Consider the following 22,827-nt stretch of genomic DNA (forward strand, 5'->3'; position numbering starts at 1 on the left):
ACCCTGAGGAGGTCCCACCGCCTCCCTGTTCTAAAGCTCTGGATACAACTATTCGACCAGTGCTGGCAGACGATCACATTTACTGCAGCTGGGCTTAAACACAACATGAAATATGCATACTCTGTAAAAAGGCTCTAAAGGCCCACAAAACGTCCCCGGCAATTCATGCTGGGTACTGCTACCGCAATAATCATTACTGCTGAATAGAGAGAAACACGATACAAACAAAATTTGGATGCATCTTAAAGAAATATTTTATTTAAGTTTAGCTTCCTGAAAACTGGCCGAACAGATGACTAATCCTCAGATCACTGAAGAACCCCATATGCTAGACACCCAGAGCTAACCTTCACAGTGAAATAGACAGAAATGCACAAACACGCTGCATGAATCTGATGTTAACAAAAGCCAAACAAGATTTTGCAACATACTGGGACACCCAGATGCACACACAAGTTAAATTGGAACAGAGCAGGGTGCTTGAAGGCTAAACCTCAGCAGAATACCAGCTCAGAGGGAAGAAACCCAAGTGCAGACCAATAATAACCAATCATATGATGGTTCAAGACCACAGCCTGGAGATTGAACCAGCTACTATAACGCTCGGCAAAAGAAAGCAGCACCAGATTTGTGAGTACTGTGACCCTGGCTTGGTGGGGAATTAGATCACTTTCCTGGAACACCCCTCAAAGTATGAGGAAACAGGATGCTGCTACTGAGGGAAGGTCAGCACAAGGTCCACATGTGACTGGAACACCTCAGAGGTGGCAGTGGAAAGAGGACTTGCCTACTCAGACTTTTACAGTATCAGAGACTAAATTCAAGCACTAAGAATTCTATCAATCTTTCTAATAAATGTAATCATAATGCCATGCAAATAGAGCATTATTGAACTGAACTCACCACCAGCATGAAAAGGAGGGCATAGAGACAGAGCAAGAGGAAAGACCAAAGAAGAGGAAGGCAGATAAGATTGGGCGAGACAGAAAAGTCAGTGCAAGCCATAAAATGAGACAGTGGGGCGATAGATAAAAGAGAGCCAGAGGCAAGGGTAGAGAAGGACAGAGAGACATATGGAGAAATATAAAAAGGTGGTGTAGATGGAACCAGAAAGACAGACTAGGGGCAGGGGAAGAAGAAGCGAAAGAACGTAGCTAGGAAAAATTGAGTAATAGAGAAGAATGATGTATCGAGGGCAGGGAGATTGAGACTGATAGAAATTGGCAATGGCAAGAGGGGAGAAAATGGCTGTGAAATGGAGAAGAGTCGAGACAAAGAAAGGTGTTTATGAAGACCGGCAGGGCCTAAACATGTACTCCATCCTCATGGAGGACAGAACTAGCTCTTGCACTTCTCAGTAAGTGCAGATGTTATGTGACTGGGAAAAGCTGAGGAGGAAGGCACTGTATGGATAATATTTACGAGGATAAGAAGCTGGCCTAGTAGGTGGATTCAGTAACAACATTGCTACTGAGCTCGACCTACTAGGTCATCTTCATAAACTGCTGTGACCAGTAAAGTCATCATCCACTGGAAGACCATATATACATACGTCGTGTCACTGTCACAGAGTTTTTGTTATGCAACAAAGAAAGACATAAAATGGCAATGCTGTCTGTGCAGAGGACCACAAAGCAGATTACTGAGTAGTGGCCATTTGATTGAGTGGTCCACAGATTTGCATCCAATGTTCTACTTCTGCTGCTAGCTTCTCAGGCTCAGCCCGAGATGCAAAAGATCAATAGGTTGGTCATTCTCTCTTCTGTACTGGAGTTCAAGTCTCTTGCAGATCTCAGTGTGCCCCGGTACAAAGCTTCTCATATCGTAACATATATTGTCCCGATGGACGGACAGACTTGTCAGCCAGGTCGAGGGACAATGAACTTGGCAATGGTTCCTGAGGTCTTGGAGTCAAAGCATTTCAATTGACTTCAACATCATAAAGGCATTTCCAGGCAAAACAGCAGCCCTTTAGCTGGAACGACCCAATCCCTCACCTGGGAATATTGAAGCGTGTTCTCCTTTTGTGTTAAATGTCAACTGTTTTAGTTTCTTCACTCAGCTCACTAAGGGCTTGTGTACCACTGTGCGGCAGTGCACGCAGAAGCTTTGACTTTCCACTGACATTGACCTATCACACAGTCTTTATTTAGAGAATTATGAATATCTTCAGTAAAAGAGCACACTTCATCTCAGGGCCCTAACCTCAGCTTCTGAGACATCCATGTGCTCCTGTTGACAATAGTCCCCTGACTATAATGTGAGGTCGGGAACCCTGCTCAACCAGATTCCAGTACATTTCCATAGTGGATAAACCACAATTGAGCTCTCTGTTCTGCCCTCAATTGTCAGTCATTGGAAAGAGATGGTTGCATACACCGCGTGGCCGAGCATTATCATATTACAGTGAGTTGACAGCAGACCTTAGAAGCACGTTAATTGTTGCCTTTTGCAATGCAGTCAAAGGTAAAGAGCTGTAGAAGGCAGCATGGAGGGTGGCATGCACTCATTGTTGCTGTCAGTTCCCCAACAGGCCATTGCCAATAATGCCCAAGGCACATTCCACAGTCAGCTGCAGGTGCATGCTCAGCTCAGGTGCCACTGACAGATCTATGTGAAGGAGCAACAGGACACCAGGTACACACCGTCATTAGACACCGCTGACAGCCATGGTCAACAAGATGCCTCTGTGCCTAAGAGATATTAAGGAACCTAGAAAGCCAATCTACCACCCCTCACACCTACCCGGTCAGTGGCATAGAGCATATGAATGATTATCAAATTAATGCAGTAAAAGATAATGGGCCCGATTATACAGTATTTATTCTGTCAGGGCAATGGAGTAAAATGCTCTGATGCCCTGATGGAGTGAACACACTCTGAATTTAGAGATATCTGCCAGCCCAGCAGAAATCTATTAACACTGTCAGGACCCGCTGTCATGGCAGTTCCTGTCCATGTATTAACCAACGGTGGAGTCAACATGACAGTACTGTCTGTCAAACTTTTAACATGTTTTTGTGTTTTTAAAAACAAAATTCCAAAAGCTGGATTTTGTTTTTCAAAAATACAAAAACAAGTGACCCGCCAATAAGGAAGTTGTCTCCCATAGTGTGGGGGTCATTTTAGAGTTTTCACTGCCCCTTACCGACAGGATTTACCTAGCGGTAAGGGGCAGTGGAAACTGGCCATTTTAAATAGGGGGGTGGGGGGGGGGGGCGGTTGAATCGCCGGGAGTCCATATAGAGAAATGGGAGACTTTCCAAAATGGCTGACAGACGAAGCCCAGTGCTAGTCCTCTCAGAGGTCAAATATCTACACAAAATTCACAGATTTTCTGTGGGCAGTTGAACCAGACAGCTGGCGCCTGAGGGGGCGGTCGCGATCACATGGAACCGAGGACCGCTGGCAACGATTGGCAGAAAGGAGTCTGGTCAAGTCATGGGCAAGGCCCTCTTACCCCCCTGGTCTGTCTTCGCAGATGCAGCTTTTCAAGGGCGAGAGGTACGCCTTGAAGGACAACCGCAAGCTGGACGCCTGGCAGGTGGAGAGCCCAAAGGACGGAGAGAAGAAGGTAGTGCCGGGAGCATGTTTCGTCATCCCACCGCCTGATGCCGAGTCCATGGATAGGCTGAAGAGGTGAGGGGGTGCGGCAGGGGCCATGGGGTGGGGAAGAATTATTGAGAAAGGGGAGAAGAGGTGACATTTCAGTCAGAGTTATTTCTTTCTGGGGTTTACTGTTAGGCTGTTCCCAGCCTGAGACTTAATCAAACAGAACCAGTGCAGCCACTTTAAATAAAACGCCCAGTGTCTTGAAATGCCAGGAGAGATGGGGCAGCGTCAGTCGTGTGCCACGCTAGTGGCTTTGCAAGGCTAGTACTGACACACAAATAGACAAGCATGTGCAAACACTAGCGCACTGATGCCCCACTCAGAAACACCCGACACTCTCATTCCCCCACATACACAGTAAAACGTATGCGCGGAAGGACACCACTGACACACACATACAAATACCAACAGGCAAGCGTGAGTGTGTGCACAATATCTGACCCTCTCCCAACGCCTTGCAGGCTAGAGGGTGAGCTGGCCGAAGTGAAGAGGAAGCAGGCCGCTGTCCAGAGCGCCCTGAAGTCCGCCAGCAGGGAGACCACCAGACCCAACCAGCTCGGTAAGTGACGGGTGCACGATGGGAAACGCTGCGGGGCCGGTGGCTGCGGGAACGAAAGGGAGAAAAACAGGGAAACGGTGACAAAGAAATAAGCAGGGATGAAAATGTGCCTGAGAAAAGGAGACAGGTGGACAGTGGTGAAAGAAGGAGGCATAACGTGGAATCAAGACTTGGCAGCCTTGGCATTCGCACCCCAACATTTGGCATCACCAGTGGCGGGCTCGGTCATTATGACAAATTAAGCACTGAAACACTGTCATAAACATCCTGTTTGAAGCCTGAGCTCGACAAATGAGGACAAGTAGGAAAGCAAGTGCTGCAGTGCTTGAGGCCAGAGCCGGTAAAAAGTATCAGCTAAAGGATAGCTCTGCTGTCTGAGGCCTGCAAGCTGTTTGTAACACCAAGAATAGCTCTGCTGTCAGAGGCCTGCAAGCTGTGTGTAACCACAAGGATAGCTCTGCTGTCAGAGGCCTGCAAGCTGTGTGTAACCACAAGGATAGTTCTGCTGTCTCAGGCCTGCAAGCTGTATGTAACCCCAAGGATAGCTCTTCTGTCTGAGGCCTGCAAGATGTATGTAACCACAAGGATAGCTCTGCTGTCTGAGGCCTGCAAGATGTATGTAACCAGAAGCATAGCTCTGCTGTCAGAGGCCTGCAAGCTGTGTGTAACCACAAGGATAGCTCTGCTGTCAGAGGCCTGCAAGCTGTGTGTAACCACAAGGATAGTTCTGCTGTCTCAGGCCTGCAAGCTGTATGTAACCCCAAGGATAGCTCTTCTGTCTGAGGCCTGCAAGCTGTTTGTAACACCAAGAATAGCTCTGCTGTCCGAGGCCTGCAAGATGTATGTAAACCAAGGATAGCTCTCCTGTCTGAGGCCTGCAAGCTGTATGTAACCCAAAGGATAGCTCTTCTGTCTGAGGCCTGCAAGAAGTATGTAACCACAAGGATAGCTCTGCTGTCTGAATCCTGTAAAATGTGTGTAACCCCAGGGATAAATATGCTGTCTGTCTGAGGCCTGCAAGCTGTATGTAACCCCAAGGATAGTTCTGCTGTCTCAGGCCTGCAAGATGTATGTAACCTCAAGAATAGCTCTAGTGTTTGGGGCCTGCAAGCCGTATGTAACCCCAAGGATAGCTCTGCTGTCTGAGGCCTGCAACATGTATGTAACCCCAGGGATAGCTCTGCTGTCAGAGGCCTGCAAGCTGTGTGTAACCACAAGGATAGCTCTGCTGTCTCAGGCCTGCAGATAGCTGTGCTTTCCTGGCCTGTAAGATCTGTGCAACCTCAGCAATGCCACTTTGAGCCTCACAGATCTTTATAAGTAACTGGGTCTGTGACATCTGTGACCTGATGGTTACCTCAGCTTCCTTGAACCTAACTCTAATATCTAACTTGCTCAGCAGATCTGTCTGAGGCCTGATTAGAATATTTAACAAAAAGGATGGCTGTTTTGTGGCCTTAGCTTTTGACATCAGCGTAACCTCCGGGATAGCTCTGCTGTCTAAGGCCAAAGTCTTGGAGCCTCTGGCATAACTCATCTGGGGCCGGGGTTTTTCATATCTATACATTCTGACATAAAGCCCTGCTTTCTAGGTCCTGATTCTGTGACATTACAGTAGCTGTAATGTCTATATGCTTTTTTAACTTAATAAAATGTTATATGTAGGGCAACCTGACATATAACTTTAATGCCCTAGAGTAGACCGTATGAATGAGTGTAGCCTCGAGGTCAGAATTTAAAGGTACAGCAAAACAACCTTTCCATTCTCTGTATGTTGATTTTTACTTACATGTGAGCTCTGCCCTGATATTCTCCCAGACAGGCTGCTGTTTGGATCGGTTCTGTCCAAAAAGCTAAAGTCCATCAGAGTTTGATTCTAGGGTTCTAGACCAAGAGCAATTTGTAACCGAGATGAGGCTACATTAAAGCCAATGAGTTCATTCAGGCCGTAGGGGTGACACTTCCACCCTGTGAGTCAGACTGTGCTGAGTACTTACCCAGTGTGTGCAGGGCTTTAAGTGGGATGAACAAACTGGGAGTCTCTCAAAGGGGCGTAGCCGATGTTATAAAGTGCGCGGCTTAAAAACACTTAAGCTAAAATTCTGTACTTAGCATAGTGTGCTGCCGACTGGTATTTTTCTGTCATTGCATCCAGATATATAATGCAACAAGTAAAATTACACCTAAAACACAGTCCGGGCTATTGGCTTTGCCAATGGTTGTTAGTTGTGTAAGATAAGCAACAACTATGGCCTCGTTGTAGAGACTATTGAAAATGCTTCAGTTCTTAAAGGATGAGACTGAAAGAAGTATAACGAGTCTCTTTGAAGTTACCTCAAAGGCAGTGAGGGGTGGCACTGCTGCAGAGGTAAGATTTTTTTTCCACCCTGAGGGCAAAAATGGAGCGCCCGATAGGGACCCGTCTCAGCACCTGCTTTATAGAACTGCCGGTACTCCGCGCCAGCAGTACCCGGCCCACTTAAAGCCCGGAGTGTGTGTGACAATGCTGGAGGCAGCTCCACGGTGCGGGACTCGCATCCGGTGAATGGCACTGTGCACCGACATTTTCACTGTTTCAGAGTTGAAATTCGTCCCCAATGAGTGAGACTGTCGCACAAGGTTTGAGACTGTTGACAGGTAGTGAGACATAAAATATCTGTATTTTGGTTTCTTTGCAGCCCCGTTGGGCAGTGGCTCAGCTGGCCGGGTGGTCAATGGAGAGGTGCCTGATACCCAGGGTGCCCAGCTGCTCGCCAAGCTGAAGGACATCAACGGGGAGCTGGGGCAGGCCGAGCAGGAGGTCCTGAGCCACGTCCGGGCCCCCGTGAGCCGTAGCGCCCCGTCCGAGGATCTCACCAAGCGACTGAAGGCCCAGGAGGTGAGGGCTGGGGACCTGCTGAGACCGTGGGGGCAGTTTAACCTTTCGCGACCCAATAGCCCTAGTGCGCGCACAGATCTGAAGTTATTCCAGGTCAGGTGTCAGAAGCTGAATGAACTACTCACACCTGACCTGGGACCGCCTGAGGCAGATGCTTGAAATTAATCTCTGGGAAGGGAATAGCACTGCCCAAACCAGAAGTGGTGACGGGGTCCCTTTCAGGATTGGGTGTGAGGGTGGTTCAGCTGGTCTTAGCCTTCACATTGGTTCTTAATACTCTTTCTGCACTTCAGGGGGTCAGCAAGAGGCTGCAGGCCATCGGGACCGAAAAGGACACGGCCCAGAAGGAGTGTGAATCCTACCTGGCGAAGAAACCATCCGGGGCCGAGGCTGCGCAGATCCCCTCAAGCCTGGCGTGTGCCAAGAACAAGTATGATGAGGTCAAGTCCCTCTGCGGCCTCTACGACGAGGAGTGAGTACAGCAAGAGGGAAGATGGAGGGGGGGGACACCACACCGCAACCCACATCACAGCTAGAGAGAGGGAGGTCTTCAGGAGTGGGAAGAGATGCATACTACACAGCCCAGAATTAGCTGCAGAGGGGCGTTAGCCTAAGTCATAAAAAGAAACTTATAGTAAATACATCAATGCATCCATTGCAACCAAGAAGAGCGGCTGATGAAGGCAACGCTGTGTGCTGCAGGCTCTATCGCAGCTGATGGGCCGCGGCAGAGATGTGGGTTATGTGATGGGTGGTTGCTTTTCAGGGGGTGCCTGACCACAGTTTGGAGGTGGCAGCTGAGGAGTAACTGTCTGAATGAGCCTCTGGTCCTTTGGAGAGTGCTTCGTCAATGCTCCAGATAGCACTTCGTCTCAAGCAGAGGTAGCATCCAGACCGGTGGCCCAAAGAAGGAAATGGATTGTGCACATGCTCAATCCTACAATAGTGTGCAGCTTTCGTGCACTGTAGTGCAGCCTGTTTATTGGCTCTCAACAGAGCACAATTAATGGCATGGACCTGTCTCCATCCGAAGGCCCAGAGCAGGGCCTGGGCTGGGACCATTCTGTCTCCGGAGTGTTCTTGCCTGTTAGGGCTTTTCACAGACCTCTTAAACTGGAAATGTATCAAGTATAATCATCACTGGCTTTGTGACAGGTGCACTGCACTCCCTGGTTTGTGTTGTAGTGTGTCCCTAGGGCTGTGGATTGTGTCCTGGTCCTTCACGCGCTCATTGAATGATCCTCACGGTGGCTCTACCATCCCTCTTGGGTACCATTAACAGCCGCCAGTCCATTCCAGGGATAAGCAAGTCAGCCCATCTCTTTTCTTGATAATCGTGCAGACTTCAGGAGCATTTGACGGTCCAGTAAACTTCAGTGTTAGCTTTCGGTGACCTACGGTGGAGATCCGTGGAGGAGCCGACCCTCTCTCAGCGTACTCTCCACTGTATTCCATGATTCACACCTTGACCCGAACACTCTTCAAGATGCAAGAATCTGGCTCTTCTTTTTCTCTCTCACACAGATGGAAAACACTAAAGCATGATCTTCCTTTTCAAAAGTGACTGTGTATATAATTTAGTTTTTCTTGTTGGTTAACTATGAGAGCAGTCCAAATCTGCTGCACTTCACTTAATTTAACTAAGTTTATTAATGAAACACACAGCTCATTAAAAGTAAGAAACGCCGATTTCAACTTAGAACAGTCATGCCCATTTCAAAGTCGACAAGTGTCCGTAACCTTGTTTGCCCCCCCCCCCCCAAAAAAAAGAGAAGCGCACTGCATTGATGAGGTAAAGACACCAGGCTCCCACGCCCCTCTTGCAGAAGGAAAGAGCTTCAGTCTGTATTCAACAGACATCCAGAAGCCCACGGTCCCCCGACAATGTTCCCGACACTTTTATACAGATCTCCAAATTCAAGGATTCCAAAAAAGCTCTATTCAGTTCGACTGAGTGCGAACTCATTTTGCTGTCCTTTGAGTTTCACCCTCTGCTCCTCTGGGAAGCCCTCTTGTGAGCATCTAGTAGAGCTCCACATGACGTTCCTTACACAACCCTCGCCGCGGCTTGACAACAATCCATATGCTGCTGTCTTTTCTCCGACGTGGTGGCCCAGTTTAATACAAGAACCGAAGAGGGGGACACGCTGGAGAGATCAGGACAGCCCACATCACGCGAGGTATCACAGAAAGACATGAAGCATCAGTCAGGGCCCACCAGTGAGGGTTCTGCGAGAGGAATCACGGTCTGACCTTGAAGCAAGGGTCAGCCACCTCTGATGATGTCCGCCGCCAAGGACTGTTATTTGGCTTCTTCCAACATCATTTCCAGCCACAACCAGCATACATGTGACATCCTGGTTGTATTGCGGCTCCAGATATGCCCTGGTGCAGAGCCTGAGCAGAGGGGGGAGAGACCTGTTGTTTCATTTTCACAGACCCCCAGATGCCAACTACAGTAGAAGAAAGGAGTCATTCACAGCTTGTGCCCCTCTGCGATCGTCTCCAGGCACCTCACATGCATAATGACAGGCCGGCGATCAGTGCATATTTCAGGAGCTCCAAGTGGTTGCGGTTACTTTGGGCTCTCACTGACCATGCCCCTCTTCTCGATAATTTTTGAATATTTGGAAATTTCCAAATATAGTTCATGTCTGCCTCAACTTTCAGGCACAGCAAAAGTGACTATAAAAGCTATCGCCTGGGCCCTATAATTGAATGCCGCAAGCAGTTGTGTAGTGGTGGGGCAGAAACAGTCAGGCAGTGAGAACTGATCAACAGAACATCTATATGATCTTGTATCAGCACAGAAAGAGGCTGACAAGAGAATGCAGATGACAGGTACAGAGACTTTAACATCAGGATGCACCAAACTGGGGCAGAGGAGAACTTTGTTTGAATGGGACAAAGATACTCCCGATATCAGCTTGCTTACAGTCCAAACATTTGGGTATTTTGAAACAAATTCAGGCAGCAACATTTGATGTCGTTTGTTTGCTTTCATTTGGCATCAGTATATAAACTGGCTTATGTTATCTCCAGCGAGTAAGCAGATTTCATGGGTTGTCCCTACGATCTCATTTGTTTTTCTCCAGAAATGTTATACTCTTGCAACACATCTCTTCATAATTTTCAGACAATTTAGACTGCCTGTTCTGACACAAGTCTGCTTTCCCACTGGCACTTGCAAAGAGCTCTACCAACTGGTGTATTCTCTTTTATTGGAAAGCCTTGCTTAGCAGGCAGATTCCCCAAGCAGGTAAGTGGGCCAACGCTTCATCAAAAAGCATGTGAGTGAGCAAACAAGCGATACCCACAGCAGCCAGACTCGTTTTCTTTAAACCTAATGTCAGCTGCAGGTGGGCGGGAATCCGTTTTCTAAGAGGAAAAGAAAAACATGACTTCCCAAACTTTGATTCAAGGGCTGTATGTTAGTGGGGGCGATTGAGGAGGACCGCCCCATCTGTATGTTAGCGGGGCGATTGAGGAGGACCGCCCCATCTTTACAATATAGTATGCGCCCAATCCAGCTCTTCAGCCACAATCCTCCCTTCCTCTGGTTTGGACAATCGATCCTGAAGATCAATATTACTACATTGCAGTGCTACCGGGAACATTAAGGCTAAGGCTGGGCAGAAAGTCCATACAGAACAGCATTAATGGGTTTTCACAGATTGGGCAGTGAACAAAATGGTTTAAATGACACAGAGCATTGAGGTAGGTCTGTTCACCGGCACCAGCATTGTTCACGCTGTTTTGCACAAATTTTGAGACATTTTACGGAAACTGACAAAACCCAACAGCTTGAGGGCGGCTCCTCTCACTGCTTTCTGGATCCTGCAGTGTCTAAGGATCTTTCCATCTCCCCGGGACAAAAAAAGACTCTCTCTAGGGCTGTCAGTTTCTTTACTGAAAAAAAAGTTGCAGCTAAATTTAGACATAACAAAAGTGGTCTCCTTTTGTAAAGGCAAAACAACATTTAAGTGGTCAACCAATGAAAAAGAAGTTGAGAACACCAAGGAGTATAATTACTTTGGCACGCCATTCGGAGAATTATGCAGCTGGAAATCCCTTCTCTATAGAAATGCCCAGAGAGTACAACACAATGTAAACTCGTTCCTGAGGTTTTTATATACACTTAGAGGGCAACTTAGTGAATTGTGTTTAAAATTCCTTGATGTAAAAATTTCATCTGCAAGTTCATACAGCAACGAGATATTGCCTTGATGCACCCCAGATGCCATATTAAATGTGCATAGATACTTCAAGTCAATATTAAGGGTACCTTGTTGTAAACTTCTGCGCACTCCAGCTACAAGCAGGAGAGCATTCCTTAGTCTGGCCAAGTCTACTAAAGGCAGCATTATTTAAATCAATTCCCTGGGCAAACCCGAAATAAAAGAATATCAATTAAACATGTAATAAAGGAGATGGGACATACCAAGAATTGCACATTGCAGCACTCTATGAAATTGTATGAAACTGACCCGTGCTGCACAGCACAAATGGTTAAAATATGCAGGGCCTCATATTTACAACGTCTGGATGATGCCAGGCAAATGTAAGTAGTTGCATGTTTGTGTGATGCTAAGAAAGATTTAAGATTGCGCGACAGCAAGCTGTGGCTTGTTTGAGTTTTATAATCAAGGCAGACCCTTAAGTACAATTCAGTTCATGTAAAAGTGTTTAATCTTTACAAAAACTACTACGCATAGAAATATTACACAGGTCTTTGCCCACTGTTTGCAGCCATCCCCTTTTGGCAATAGTATTTCACACAAAGCTAAAGTCTGCCACTGATTTTATCACAGAAATATCAGTGCCCCACATGCTCCATTCTGTTGGAGTGGAGTCACCCTTCTTCCAATCCCCGCCTCCTTGGGTTCTGTTCCTCACTCTTGCCTCTAACTGCTGATAAGCCAGGGGCCTATTGGCTGCACTCTGACCATCATGAAAGTCTGCTCTGGAGGCAGGAGTGTCTGGGGCGGGGTCTGTCTTTTCAGGCTCTGCTCCAGCCCATGTGGTGTGGGGAAGTCCTATGCATACATTTGCCTTAGATACATACAATAGAGTGAATTTGATGGAAAGAGGGTCACTCTGTTGAGTTCCCATTATGGTGCCTCAAAACAAAGTAAGCTTGACAGCCAGTTCTTTAGAATCTTTCTCCTCTGCTTTTTAGAGCAAAGGCTGCCTTGAATCTGGAGAAAAAGATCAAAATCATGGACGAGGCACTGACCACCTTCGAGAGTGACCTGGCCAAGGATGCGGTTATCGCCTCTTCTCCCAATGCTCTTCAGGAGCGGACTGCAGAGATTAAGGTATGTCACCTGTTGAACAGGGGTCTCGGATGTGTGGGATGAAACTGCATAGAGAGGGGCTACTGAACCCAACAACCTTCTTGCCATCCATAGGCTTCCAAAATCATGGTCACCGCTGCTGAGGACTGCTGTGTCCAGAGCCCTCTCAGAGGCTGCCAAGCCAGCTCTGATAATGCATGGCCAATCCCCGAATCACTTTACGTTCTGTTCTAGGAGGTGCTTATGATCCAACAACCTTCCTCCTCCTATACTGCATCGACCCTGTGCCAAAAAAAGACTTTGATTTATGACCATTGAATGCTTATCATCCTCAGCGTTATTCAACTGCTGTTCCACATTGCATGTCCCTGATCGACTCCTCCACAAAGCTGCTTGTGCTCCGGCTTACTTTTCTATATGTACTTGTGTGACCTGCCATGTCTCAACCCACAGTCCATACCCCTTCCTTCGCGCAATCTGGTAATCAATGGGCTGCAATCTATCAATCTTTAATCAACCTAGATAGTCACTTCACCAATCATTAACCCCTCACCCCGCGAGCAATAATATGTAACTCCCTCTGATTCCAACCCTCAAACTGGGTAACCCATGTAAGTGTTTCTTCTGAGAACACAAGGCTAAACTCACTAACCAAAAACCACAACATTCACCAGTAGCCTTGAGGTCTAGAAATGTAGTTTATATGCACTACATTTGCCAAAAAGCCTTCCATTTACCCGCAGTCCTGTATATCTAGTTGACACTGAGAATAATATGGCCTTCTTATGTGCTTTACCCGATCACCATAGACAAGGCAACTATTTCTCACGGCATCACAGACAGGCCAGCCATTATTCATGCACTCTCTCTCACTATCCCTCCCTCCCTGGCTTTCCTCTTCAGTCCTGCCAAGTATCACGCATGACGTGTGACACTCTCGCATTTCAGTGTGGTGTTCCGCATCACCACACTGAAATGCTTTGTCACGCATTTTAATGCCACTCAATTGGGTGCTAGCGCGCTGGCTCTGCTGTGCTGCTCCCAGCAGACTTGCCGCCAGCAGGCAGCTCTGGCTCATAACAGTTAAGGATCATGTAATAATCCTCAACTCTGGCTGAGTCAGAGAGCTCTGCTGCAGTGCTACAATGTAACAATTTGCGGCCTCACTGCGCCGCGTGACATGGCAGGCTGTCAGTCACTAACTGACACAGCCCACACTCTGCCGATTACACCAGGGCGCCGGGTGTGTCCATTAAATCCCGGGTGTGACCTCACGTGGCTGCCGTAATGATGAAATCCATGACCGAAACAGCCGGGCCCAGGCAGTGCTGCAGTACATTGCAGCGGCTGAAACACGCTGCTCCCTGCGGCTGCCAGCACAGAGATAGTTAATTCCTCGTGGCTCAGGATCGCAGCTAGTAGCTGAGTCGACCGAGCCTCAGCAGCGCTGACCGACCACCAGGCATAGAGGCGACCCAAGCCGTCCGGAATGGCAGCTGCTCTCACTGGCCACCCTCGCTGCAAAATGAAGTAAGTGTGCCCAACTTAGTAAGCGCCCTCAGCGAGTTAATACATGATTTACATTAAATTCAATTGTGCACATCAACATCTCGCACATTGTCCCCCGCGACACCTACCATAATGCCAGAGTCAATCAATCAATCAATAATTCTTTATTCGGTGGTTAAAAACCATCATAAAAGATTACATATATATACAAGTAAAAATAGTATTAAATCATTATGCAAGAACATTGACTGAGTCTATATACATAAAATAATTCATTATTCACAATACGGGCACCCTAAAAACTTAATCACAGTAGACGGGTGGGGAATCCTACAGGGTTCTCAGGTAATGCTATCCTCTGGTTACCCTTAGTCTTAGTGCAAATTTCAGGAAACTAATAACAGAACACAAGGTTAACGGGTCACCGGCCCTTTGTAGGAAGATCAGTGCTTCTTTGGCTCGAGTGAACCTGGCCTTTTTAAAAATTTCCTTTAAAAATCTACGTCTTGGAATTGCATACAAGGGACATAGAAGTACAAAATGAAGGGTGTCCTGCGGAGACTTATTGTCGCAGCCGCAGGCACCCTTCTGCTCAATTGACTGACTAAAACCAACTGGATCAGCTCACAAAAAAGGTAAAAAATTGAGCCTAAAACGTGACATTAAAAACCTTTCTTGGGCATTATACACGACACAAAGATAGGGTTCCATCCCGTCAGTGGTTTCAAGCCTACTATAAATACTCACTGAGGGTTTTGCCCCTTCCACTGTGGATCTTGCAAGAAATCTTTGGTCCACAAAAATTTTCTTAAGAGTCTGCTTATCCTGTGGGATAATCCCTGAAGGGTTTGAGTACAGCTCCTTACGACCCATACTTTCCAAACTGGATTTCACGTAAATAAGCCATGGGATATTCAAGCTTTTATCCATCCCTAGGCAATCTGTTAGGATCTGCCTACTCAATGCAGCTTCAGGGTTAAGCCAAATTTTCAGCCAGGCCAGGATTGGTCTGAGTTTAATCAAATCCTCTAGATAAGGTCGTCCTAATTCTCTATGAGCTATGGCGGCAGGGGTGCAGTTGGGGACTTTCAAGATTGAACGGAAAATTTTATTTTCTTCCCTTTGCAAAAGGTCAAGGTTTATGAACCCCCACACTTCTGAGCCATACATGGCTTTGGGGCAACACATAGAGCCATAAAGGTTCATTGATTGTTCCGGGGACCATCGACCAACTCTCCTCCCATAGCCTGCTATGGCCCCAGTTGATGCGACCAATTTTCCACACCTTTCCTGTACCAGAGGGGCAAATTTCAGGGACTCATCAAAGAGCACACCTAAATACGAAAAGGATTGCACCCTTTCTAGTGTGTGATTCCCAATTCTGTAAGCAAAGCTAGTCCGTGGTTTATGACCTGCTGCCATTACGTAAGATTTTTTTAAATTCACAGACAGATCTAACGCATCCATAAATTTGACGAACCCGTCAATTAAAATCTGCAGACTTTTAGGGGTGCGCGCCAAAAGAACCGCATCATCTGCGTACAGCAGCACCGGGATATTGCGTGTTCCTACCCTTGGGCAGTCTGTTTTTAAGTTGGTTAGAGACTGTTCTAGATTATTAATATATAACGAGAATAGAAAAGGGGCCAATATGCAGCCTTGCCTAACACCGCTAGTGCCAGAGTCATTATGCACGCCTTCCGGCTGTGTGGTTGACATTACAGGCCCCCGTGAATTTGCCTCACATCCCTCGAGGTCACCCCGGAGTGAGTGCTCGGCGGCGGCCAGCAGAATAAGCCGTCTCCACACGGCCCTAGTAATCACAGCTGAAGGCGCCGCACGAATGATCAAACACCCTGGGCATTAAGAGATCGCCGCTCCATATCATGCAGGGCCGCGCCCTTATCGACCTCCCCTGCTCTCTACCATCATGCCCGTGAATAGTTCGCGCTAACAAAACAACTTCTCTTATGCCAAAAGGTGTAAGAGTCGAGAGACTGACCCTTCACCTCCCCCTTGCCTACATACTTTTCCTAAACCCTCGGCATCCCCTCCCCCAAAACCTAACCTATCGCCTGTTCTGGCCCGCTCCATTCACGAAGCTGCCCAGGGTGAAACCAGTTTACGCCTTAAGCTCCCCCTGGGCACCTGAATTGCCAGGACTGCCCTGCAGTGCAGCCCACATTTGGCAAGAGGTCTGCAGAGTTCACTGGTGCGGCTGGCGAGATGGTAGTTGATGGCACAGGAGTAACACACCAGTTGTACTCGTCAAATGAAAATTAGAGAACGCAGTTGATCGGAGACGGCCATCGTGGTTAACACACAGACAGTTGGGAGCACACGATGAGCAACAGAGCACGGCCGGCAGGCACAGACTAACTTCTTACTTTTACAGGAGCTTCAGACTTTGACTCCTTTCCAATCAATACAGATTATATTACCTGTAATAAAAAAATCATGCACATTGTCGGCTTTATTCATGGACTGCATGCCCTAGACGGCCATTATTGTGCGCACTTCCCAGTCTCAAACCGCGGTCTAGCGCGCGGCAGCTTAACAGACACACCACCATTTCTGATATTTTTATATTTCCCTCGTTTTCATTGCTTGTTTTTGCTTGCAAGAAAGTGTCACTCATTATCGTTGAAATGTCACTCATAATTACACTGAAATTATGAAGATGTCACACATAGCAATCTGAAACCTTGGTAGCTATGCCTCTTGCTCTGTTAAATCAGCAGTAAAACATAAATCATTCTGCTCTGAGGTGCGAGGGGAGAAGTAAATATTCAGTGAGTGATGGGATTCTGAACTTCACGACCTTCATAAAATTACAACTTTCCTTTAAGCAGGCTTTAGAAACCTTCTCATCCACGCTGAAAGCAGTTCAAAGGTTAGCCGTGCATGCCGTGTCACGGTCTCGCGGGAACAGCCTGTGCTCTCTGCTTGTGTGCGGAATCTTGCTCTCGTGCTGGTTGTGTGGTGTGTGTGAGAGAGAGAAGCTACTGCTGCTGTTTGGTGTGTGTGTGTGTGTGTGGGAGAAGCTTGTATTATTCCCACCCGTTTTCTGTGTTGTGGGCGAGGAGGTTTGCAATGCTGTTGCGGTGAGAGTGTGTGTCGTGTGTATGAATGTAAGATCAAGCTCGCATTGCTGTTGTTCGTTCTCTGTGTTGTGTAGGGGAGGCTTGCACTGATGCTACATCTCTGTATGTGTGCGTGTCAGAGAGCAGTTGGCATTGCTCTCTGACACAAGGCTCCTGAGGCTTGAGCCGGGAGTGCGCAAGAGTGTTTTGCTGGTACTCTTATTTTAAATAATCTTGATTTTGTATGTTTTAAGCGCGTCGCGATCTTTGGCAAGCTTTCAACTTACTTGGTCTCATTGCTTTTCCGGGAACTGCAGGGGGAACCACGCTGCAGTGGGTGGTGGGTGAGGCACGGGGCGGTCGCTATCTTGGGGCGGTTGGAGCGTTTCCACCACCTTGGAAGGAGTGGAGGTTGGCGGGACAGTTGTTTGGGCCAGAGAGCCCAGGATTGCACAAATGCAGATAAAGTTGCGACCGGGCGCGCGCAGCGGGCACGCCATCGGCGCGCCTAAGGCAAGCCTGTCCGCGCCCGTCTGCCGCCAGGCACCATGACCCCTGCTTCTTGCGCCGCGGATGGTATCAGGTACTCGCGGGAGGAGCTCCTGGCCTGGCCTCTAATTGCCAGTCCCTGCCTTTGTCCTTTCAGGATCTCTCCTTCCATTGTGACTTTTGCTCGCTTAGATTGACCTTGGCAGAGAGGGACCCACGGCCATTAGATCATAAGGAGTTTAAGTTCCTCAGTCTGAATTGCCTCTCGCTGGCTAAGCATCATGCAGAGGTGTTTGACCTTTTGGCTGACGAGTCCCCGGATGCCCTCTTTCTAACAGAGACCTGGCTTAACCAAGACTCCGTGGCAGAGCATTGGTTGGCCCTTCCTTCAGGCTACATGTTGGAGACCATAAACCGAGAGGGGGGGAGAGGAGGTGGTATTGCAGTAGTAGTTAAGGAAGCTTACACCTATAGCCTGTGCAAGGAGAATATAGTGGGCTGTGAAAGTGCGTCATTTAAAATCAGAATAACCCACAATTTTACTATATCAGGCCTTCTCATCTATAGACCCCCCCGGGCCCGCTAGCGGTATTAGGGAAGACCTACTAAGTAAAGTAGGACACTTTGCTTGCAAGGTGGCAAATTTTGCTAGTCTAGGGGTCCTTAATCTCCATCTTGAGGACGGTCAGAAAGCCGAGATTGCCAGCTTTCTGGCCGACTTAGAGGCCTTCCAGTTGATGCAACACGTTCTTGAAGGCACTCACGTGGCCGGCCATCTGCTGGACCCTATTTTTTTCAATCTTAAGCCTATAAAAGTGTATCCACCGATCCCGCAAATTTGGACAGACCATTTCTTGGTTCCATTCTCCCTGCAAGTGCAGGGCAAGGCTGACTTAATTTGTCCTACCCAAGTTCTTAAACGCCCCTGGCACATGTTAGACCAGGAGCCCTTCTGTGACTGGCTAGCAGGGCACAGGCCTCAGCTACCCTCCGATGTGGACGCGGCCAATTTGTGTTTCAATGAATGGCTGACTGCTGGCCTGGATAGCTGTATTCCGGCTAAATGGGGAGGAAAGGGACGCGGGCCGTCGAACCCTTGGTTCAATGACGCCCTATCCCTAGCTAAGAAGGGTTGTAAACAGCTGGAGCGTGCCTGGAGACACTCATACGATGCGGCCGCAAAGCTAGAGTACTGGGCGGCCATTAAGCTGTACCATAAGGGTATTCGAAGAGCTCGAGCAGAGTTTGTGGCAAGCAAAATCATGGGCAGTTCCAACCCTGCTAAGACCATCTTCTCCCTGCTGGATGGCATGAAGAGCGCAGGTGTCCCTAGGGTTTCCCCTATTGCCTCCAACCGTCAGTGCAATGAGATGGCCCAGAATTTTGTCACTAAGGTGGAGCAGATTTATCTGGCCCTACCGGGAGCAGCTCTGTCTGGAGTGGGGGGAGGGTTACGAGGGGGCGATATATCCGGAGGGAATAGCTTAGCTTCATTTCCTCTTTTAACGCCCCTGGAATTTGAGGCCTTATGCTTAAAAATCAAACCCGGCTCCCCAGTTGACCCTGTGACGCCCACCCACTTTCGCCAGTTTTACCCCCTGATCTCTGATGTGAGCTTGGAATTAGCCATTTTATCTTTGTCTTCTGCCTCTGTACCACGGGTGTGGAAACATGCAAAAGTTATTCCTTTGTTAAAGAAGCCCTCCTTGGACCCGGCCGTTCCTACTATTTATCGGCCCATTTCTCAGCTGCCTTTCTTGGCCAAGGTTGTGGAAGCACATGTGAACTCCACACTGTCTAAATTCATCGAGCAGTTTGCCATCCTTGACCCTTCACAACACGGCTTCCGGCCTAGGCACAGGACTGAGTCTGCGCTATTGGTCGTATCAGAATCCATTAGGGGCAGTTTGGACGTAGGGGACTCTGCGGCCTTGGTCCTCTTGGATCTAAGTGCCGCTTTTGACACTGTGTCCCACAAGATACTGCTAGAGCGTCTACAAGATATTGAGATCAGGGATTTGGCTTTGGCTTGGGTTCGGTCTTTTCTTGAGGAGGGATCTTTTCAGGTCGCAGTACCTCCTTTCTGCTCTCAGGAGTTTGTGTTGCATCAGGGGGTGCCGCAGGGCTCCATTCTTAGCCCACTCCTCTTCAACCTATATGTCAGCCCTCTGGCGGAGGCGGCCAAGGGCAGGGGGTTGTCTTTGGTGTCGACACCCAATTGGTGATAGCTTTCTCGAAGAAATGCAACACCAATTTGGACAAGTTTAGAGAAGACCTGTTGGCTATCTCCGATTGGATGGCAGTAAACTGTTTACAGCTAAATGCCAGTAAATCGAAGATCCTGTTGTTTGGGAAGGACCGGGAGCTATGGTCCGAGCAATGCTGGCCGGACTTTCTCAAACCCGCCCCACTCCCGAAGGAGACTGTAAAAAATCTCGGCGTGTGGTTTGATAATGGCCTGACTTTCGAGAAACAAACGAAAGTCGTTGCAGGGGTCTGTTTTGGGCTCCTGCAGAGCCTTAAACCTTTGCTCGGGTTTTTCCCTCCTAAGGTACGCCAGACTATTGTCCAGGCGTCGGTCTTATCAAGACTGGACTACGGAAATTCTCTCCATCTGGGAGCTAATAAGGCTAGCATTAAGCGCCTGCAGAGGGTTCAGAATGCGGCAGCTCGACTTCTGGTTGCACTGCCTAGATCTTGCTCAGTGTCGCACATCCTTCCCAAGCTCCATTGGCTGCCGGTTGACAGGCGTATCCAGTTTAAGGCGCTGTGTATCTCTCATAAGATCTTGTCTTCGACAGGCTCCACTGGGGCTTTCCCATTTGATAGAGCCCTATGTGCCCAAGCGCTCGCTGCGATCCGCTAACCTGGCCCAGGCTTGCATTCCCCGAGTCTGGAAAGCAAGGGCCGGGGGACGTTCCTTTCACTGTATAGAGGTGAAACTCTGGAACTTGCTCCCGATCCCCATCAGAACCATCTCGAGCCATTTGACATTTCGTAAGGCCTTGAAGACCTGGCTTTTCCCTACATCTGCGGTTTAACCACTCTGTCTTCCTCCGTGACTTGTGCTCGCTGGACCTTGGGTTGCGCTGGGATGCCTCGTTGCTGAGGCAGCCATGCGCATTATAAATGCAAAAATAAATAAATACATTGTTGCTGCTCATTATTTGGTGGGTGTAGGTGTTTGTTAAACAGAAGCCTGCGTTCCTTCTGCCCTTCCTCGGTTGTGTGTGTGTGTATGTTTGTGAGTGTGGCGCGTGCAAGGGAGAGAGGCTTACTCTATCTGCTGCTACTTGTACGTGTGACAGAATTATTTTCAATTGGTTCTGTTATGAACACCGTGTGAGGAATAGTACAGGCTAAATAAATGTGATTAGATGTAATAAAGTACAGCCTTTGTTGTGTTTGTGAAGGAAGTTGCTGCCTGTTGGTGGACAGTGAGTATATGGTGAGAGAGTTCACTAGTATCCTGTCCTGATAACTCTCCCTTCAGTCCTGGAATGCCTGCCAAGTGTTTGACTCCAAATTTACTTCAGTGCAGACAACGTTTCGGTACATCTAGTCCAAGTACCCCGTCCCGCATCTGTGCCTCAAGTATGGTATCTGGGTGCTGTGCTAGCCCAAGGTGGGAAAAAGATATCCAGGTTTGTAGCATTTTTCTGTTAAGTTCCCATCTACCATTTTAAATACACATCAAAGCACATTGGTCCCATTTTTTTTTAATTTCCCATGCATCACGTGACTTTACTCCTAAAATTACATCAATACAATCATCACCCTGTTGAAAAAGGAGAAGCTGTTAAGGCATTTTTTGGGCAACCACATACCTTCAAACTGGAAGTGTTGAAAATTCAGCAATATCTGCCAGTTTTGTTAACTTATTTTAACCTGCTAATATTTTGTAATGACAAAACAACAAGGAACATTAGTAAGGACACTCCTGTTGTGCAGCACAGATTTCCAATGGAAAATGTAAACTTTGGATGTAATGCACAAATCTTCTGCCTCTACATAAATTATGAGGCAGGCAGATAATATTGTGGAGCGTCATATAAGAATAAGATGCCTGGGGCAAACGAGATGGAGCCCCATCGTCATCTGTTTACTTCTTTAGCAATACTTGCATACCACAAACCTAGACTAGCACTTCAAGCACTGACCTAGGTTGTCAGTTCTAATTGCAGCTCATTAAGTTAGTCTGGTCTAAACAATGGACATCTACATTTTTAGCCTGTGTAGGGAAGCCGGCCAACCCAAGTCAAGACCCAGAAGGGATGATGCATAGATAAAGCAGGCTTTAGCATCAAGACTTTGAGATTGTAAATGAAAAGGTGCTTATTTTGAGCTTAGAGAACCTACTTATTTGAACTGGCTCATTTTCCAAATACCCAGGAAAACTGAAAACCGAGAGAGATTGCAGTTTATTTTATAATCTAAATTACATTACTTTTGATGTTAGTCTAAGAATTAATACAATATTTTTCACATTCATCCTAATTAATCCTATATAGGCACAAAAATGCTAAGAAAAGGTACTATTCAGAAAGAATTCAAAATGCTAAATGTGCAAATAAAGAATTCTATCAAATACTCAATGAATTTCGCAAACCAAATTGCCTAGAAGGAACTCATCCTGTTACTCAAGATTTCACAGACAAACTTGCAAATCATTACACGTGCAAAGCAGACACATTGGACTCGTATTTAAAACAGAAACAAAGCAACAGCACTAACCCTTGTACAAAACAACAATCGAAGAATACTCTAACCCAGCCTCTCCGTTCCTTCCAACACATCTCACACGATGAATTTATGGACCTGGTCATAGCAAGCAGGCATGCCGGCAGCACCTTCTGACCCCTGTCCACCACAAACTTTCAAGAGAATTATTTCAACAACCTCTGCTGCCACTCCAGTAAGAAGAATCATCAACGATTCCTTAACTACCAGAATATTTCCAGAAGAACTCAAAATCTCACACATACGCCGTTTACTGAAGAAAACAAACTTGGACCCGCTGAACCCTGAGAGCTACGGACCCATTACAAATGGACCTTTCCTGGGCAGACTGATAGAAAGAGCAGCGTGCGCCCAGATGTCACAGTTTATTGAAGAGAATGGCATACTTTCAGACTTCTAAAAAGGATTCCGTCCAGGAAGAGGCACTGAATCTGCCCTCCTTGCCATCTGGGATGACCTGAAGAATACAGTAGACCGCAATGGGGTTGATGCGCTACTCCTCTTGGACCTCTCGGCTGCCTTTGACACAGTTGACCATGACACTCAAACAAAGACTGTATGAAGCCGGCATAGAGGGAACTGGTCTAGACTGAATCGCTTCCTATCTTCAAAACAGAACTAATGTTATCCATACCCCACCTTTCTAGATCAAACCATACT

General features: G+C 47.5%; 1 protein-coding gene across 1 annotated transcript in view; it reads left to right on the top strand.

Annotated features, from left to right (window-relative positions):
• Positions 1–22,827, top strand: part of EVPL (envoplakin) — a 255,635-nt gene that overhangs the window by 198,914 nt on the left and 33,894 nt on the right. Inside the window, exons 13-17 of the mRNA XM_085616949.1 lie at positions 3,482–3,639; positions 4,074–4,171; positions 6,850–7,049; positions 7,343–7,521; positions 12,229–12,367. Coding sequence (XP_085473075.1) covers positions 3,482–3,639; positions 4,074–4,171; positions 6,850–7,049; positions 7,343–7,521; positions 12,229–12,367 — 774 coding nt within the window. The remainder of the gene's footprint in view (positions 1–3,481; positions 3,640–4,073; positions 4,172–6,849; positions 7,050–7,342; positions 7,522–12,228; positions 12,368–22,827) is intronic.

The sequence above is a fragment of the Triturus cristatus genome, chromosome 7, assembly GCF_964204655.1.
Source record: "Triturus cristatus chromosome 7, aTriCri1.1, whole genome shotgun sequence".
Lineage (NCBI taxonomy): Eukaryota > Metazoa > Chordata > Amphibia > Caudata > Salamandridae > Triturus > Triturus cristatus.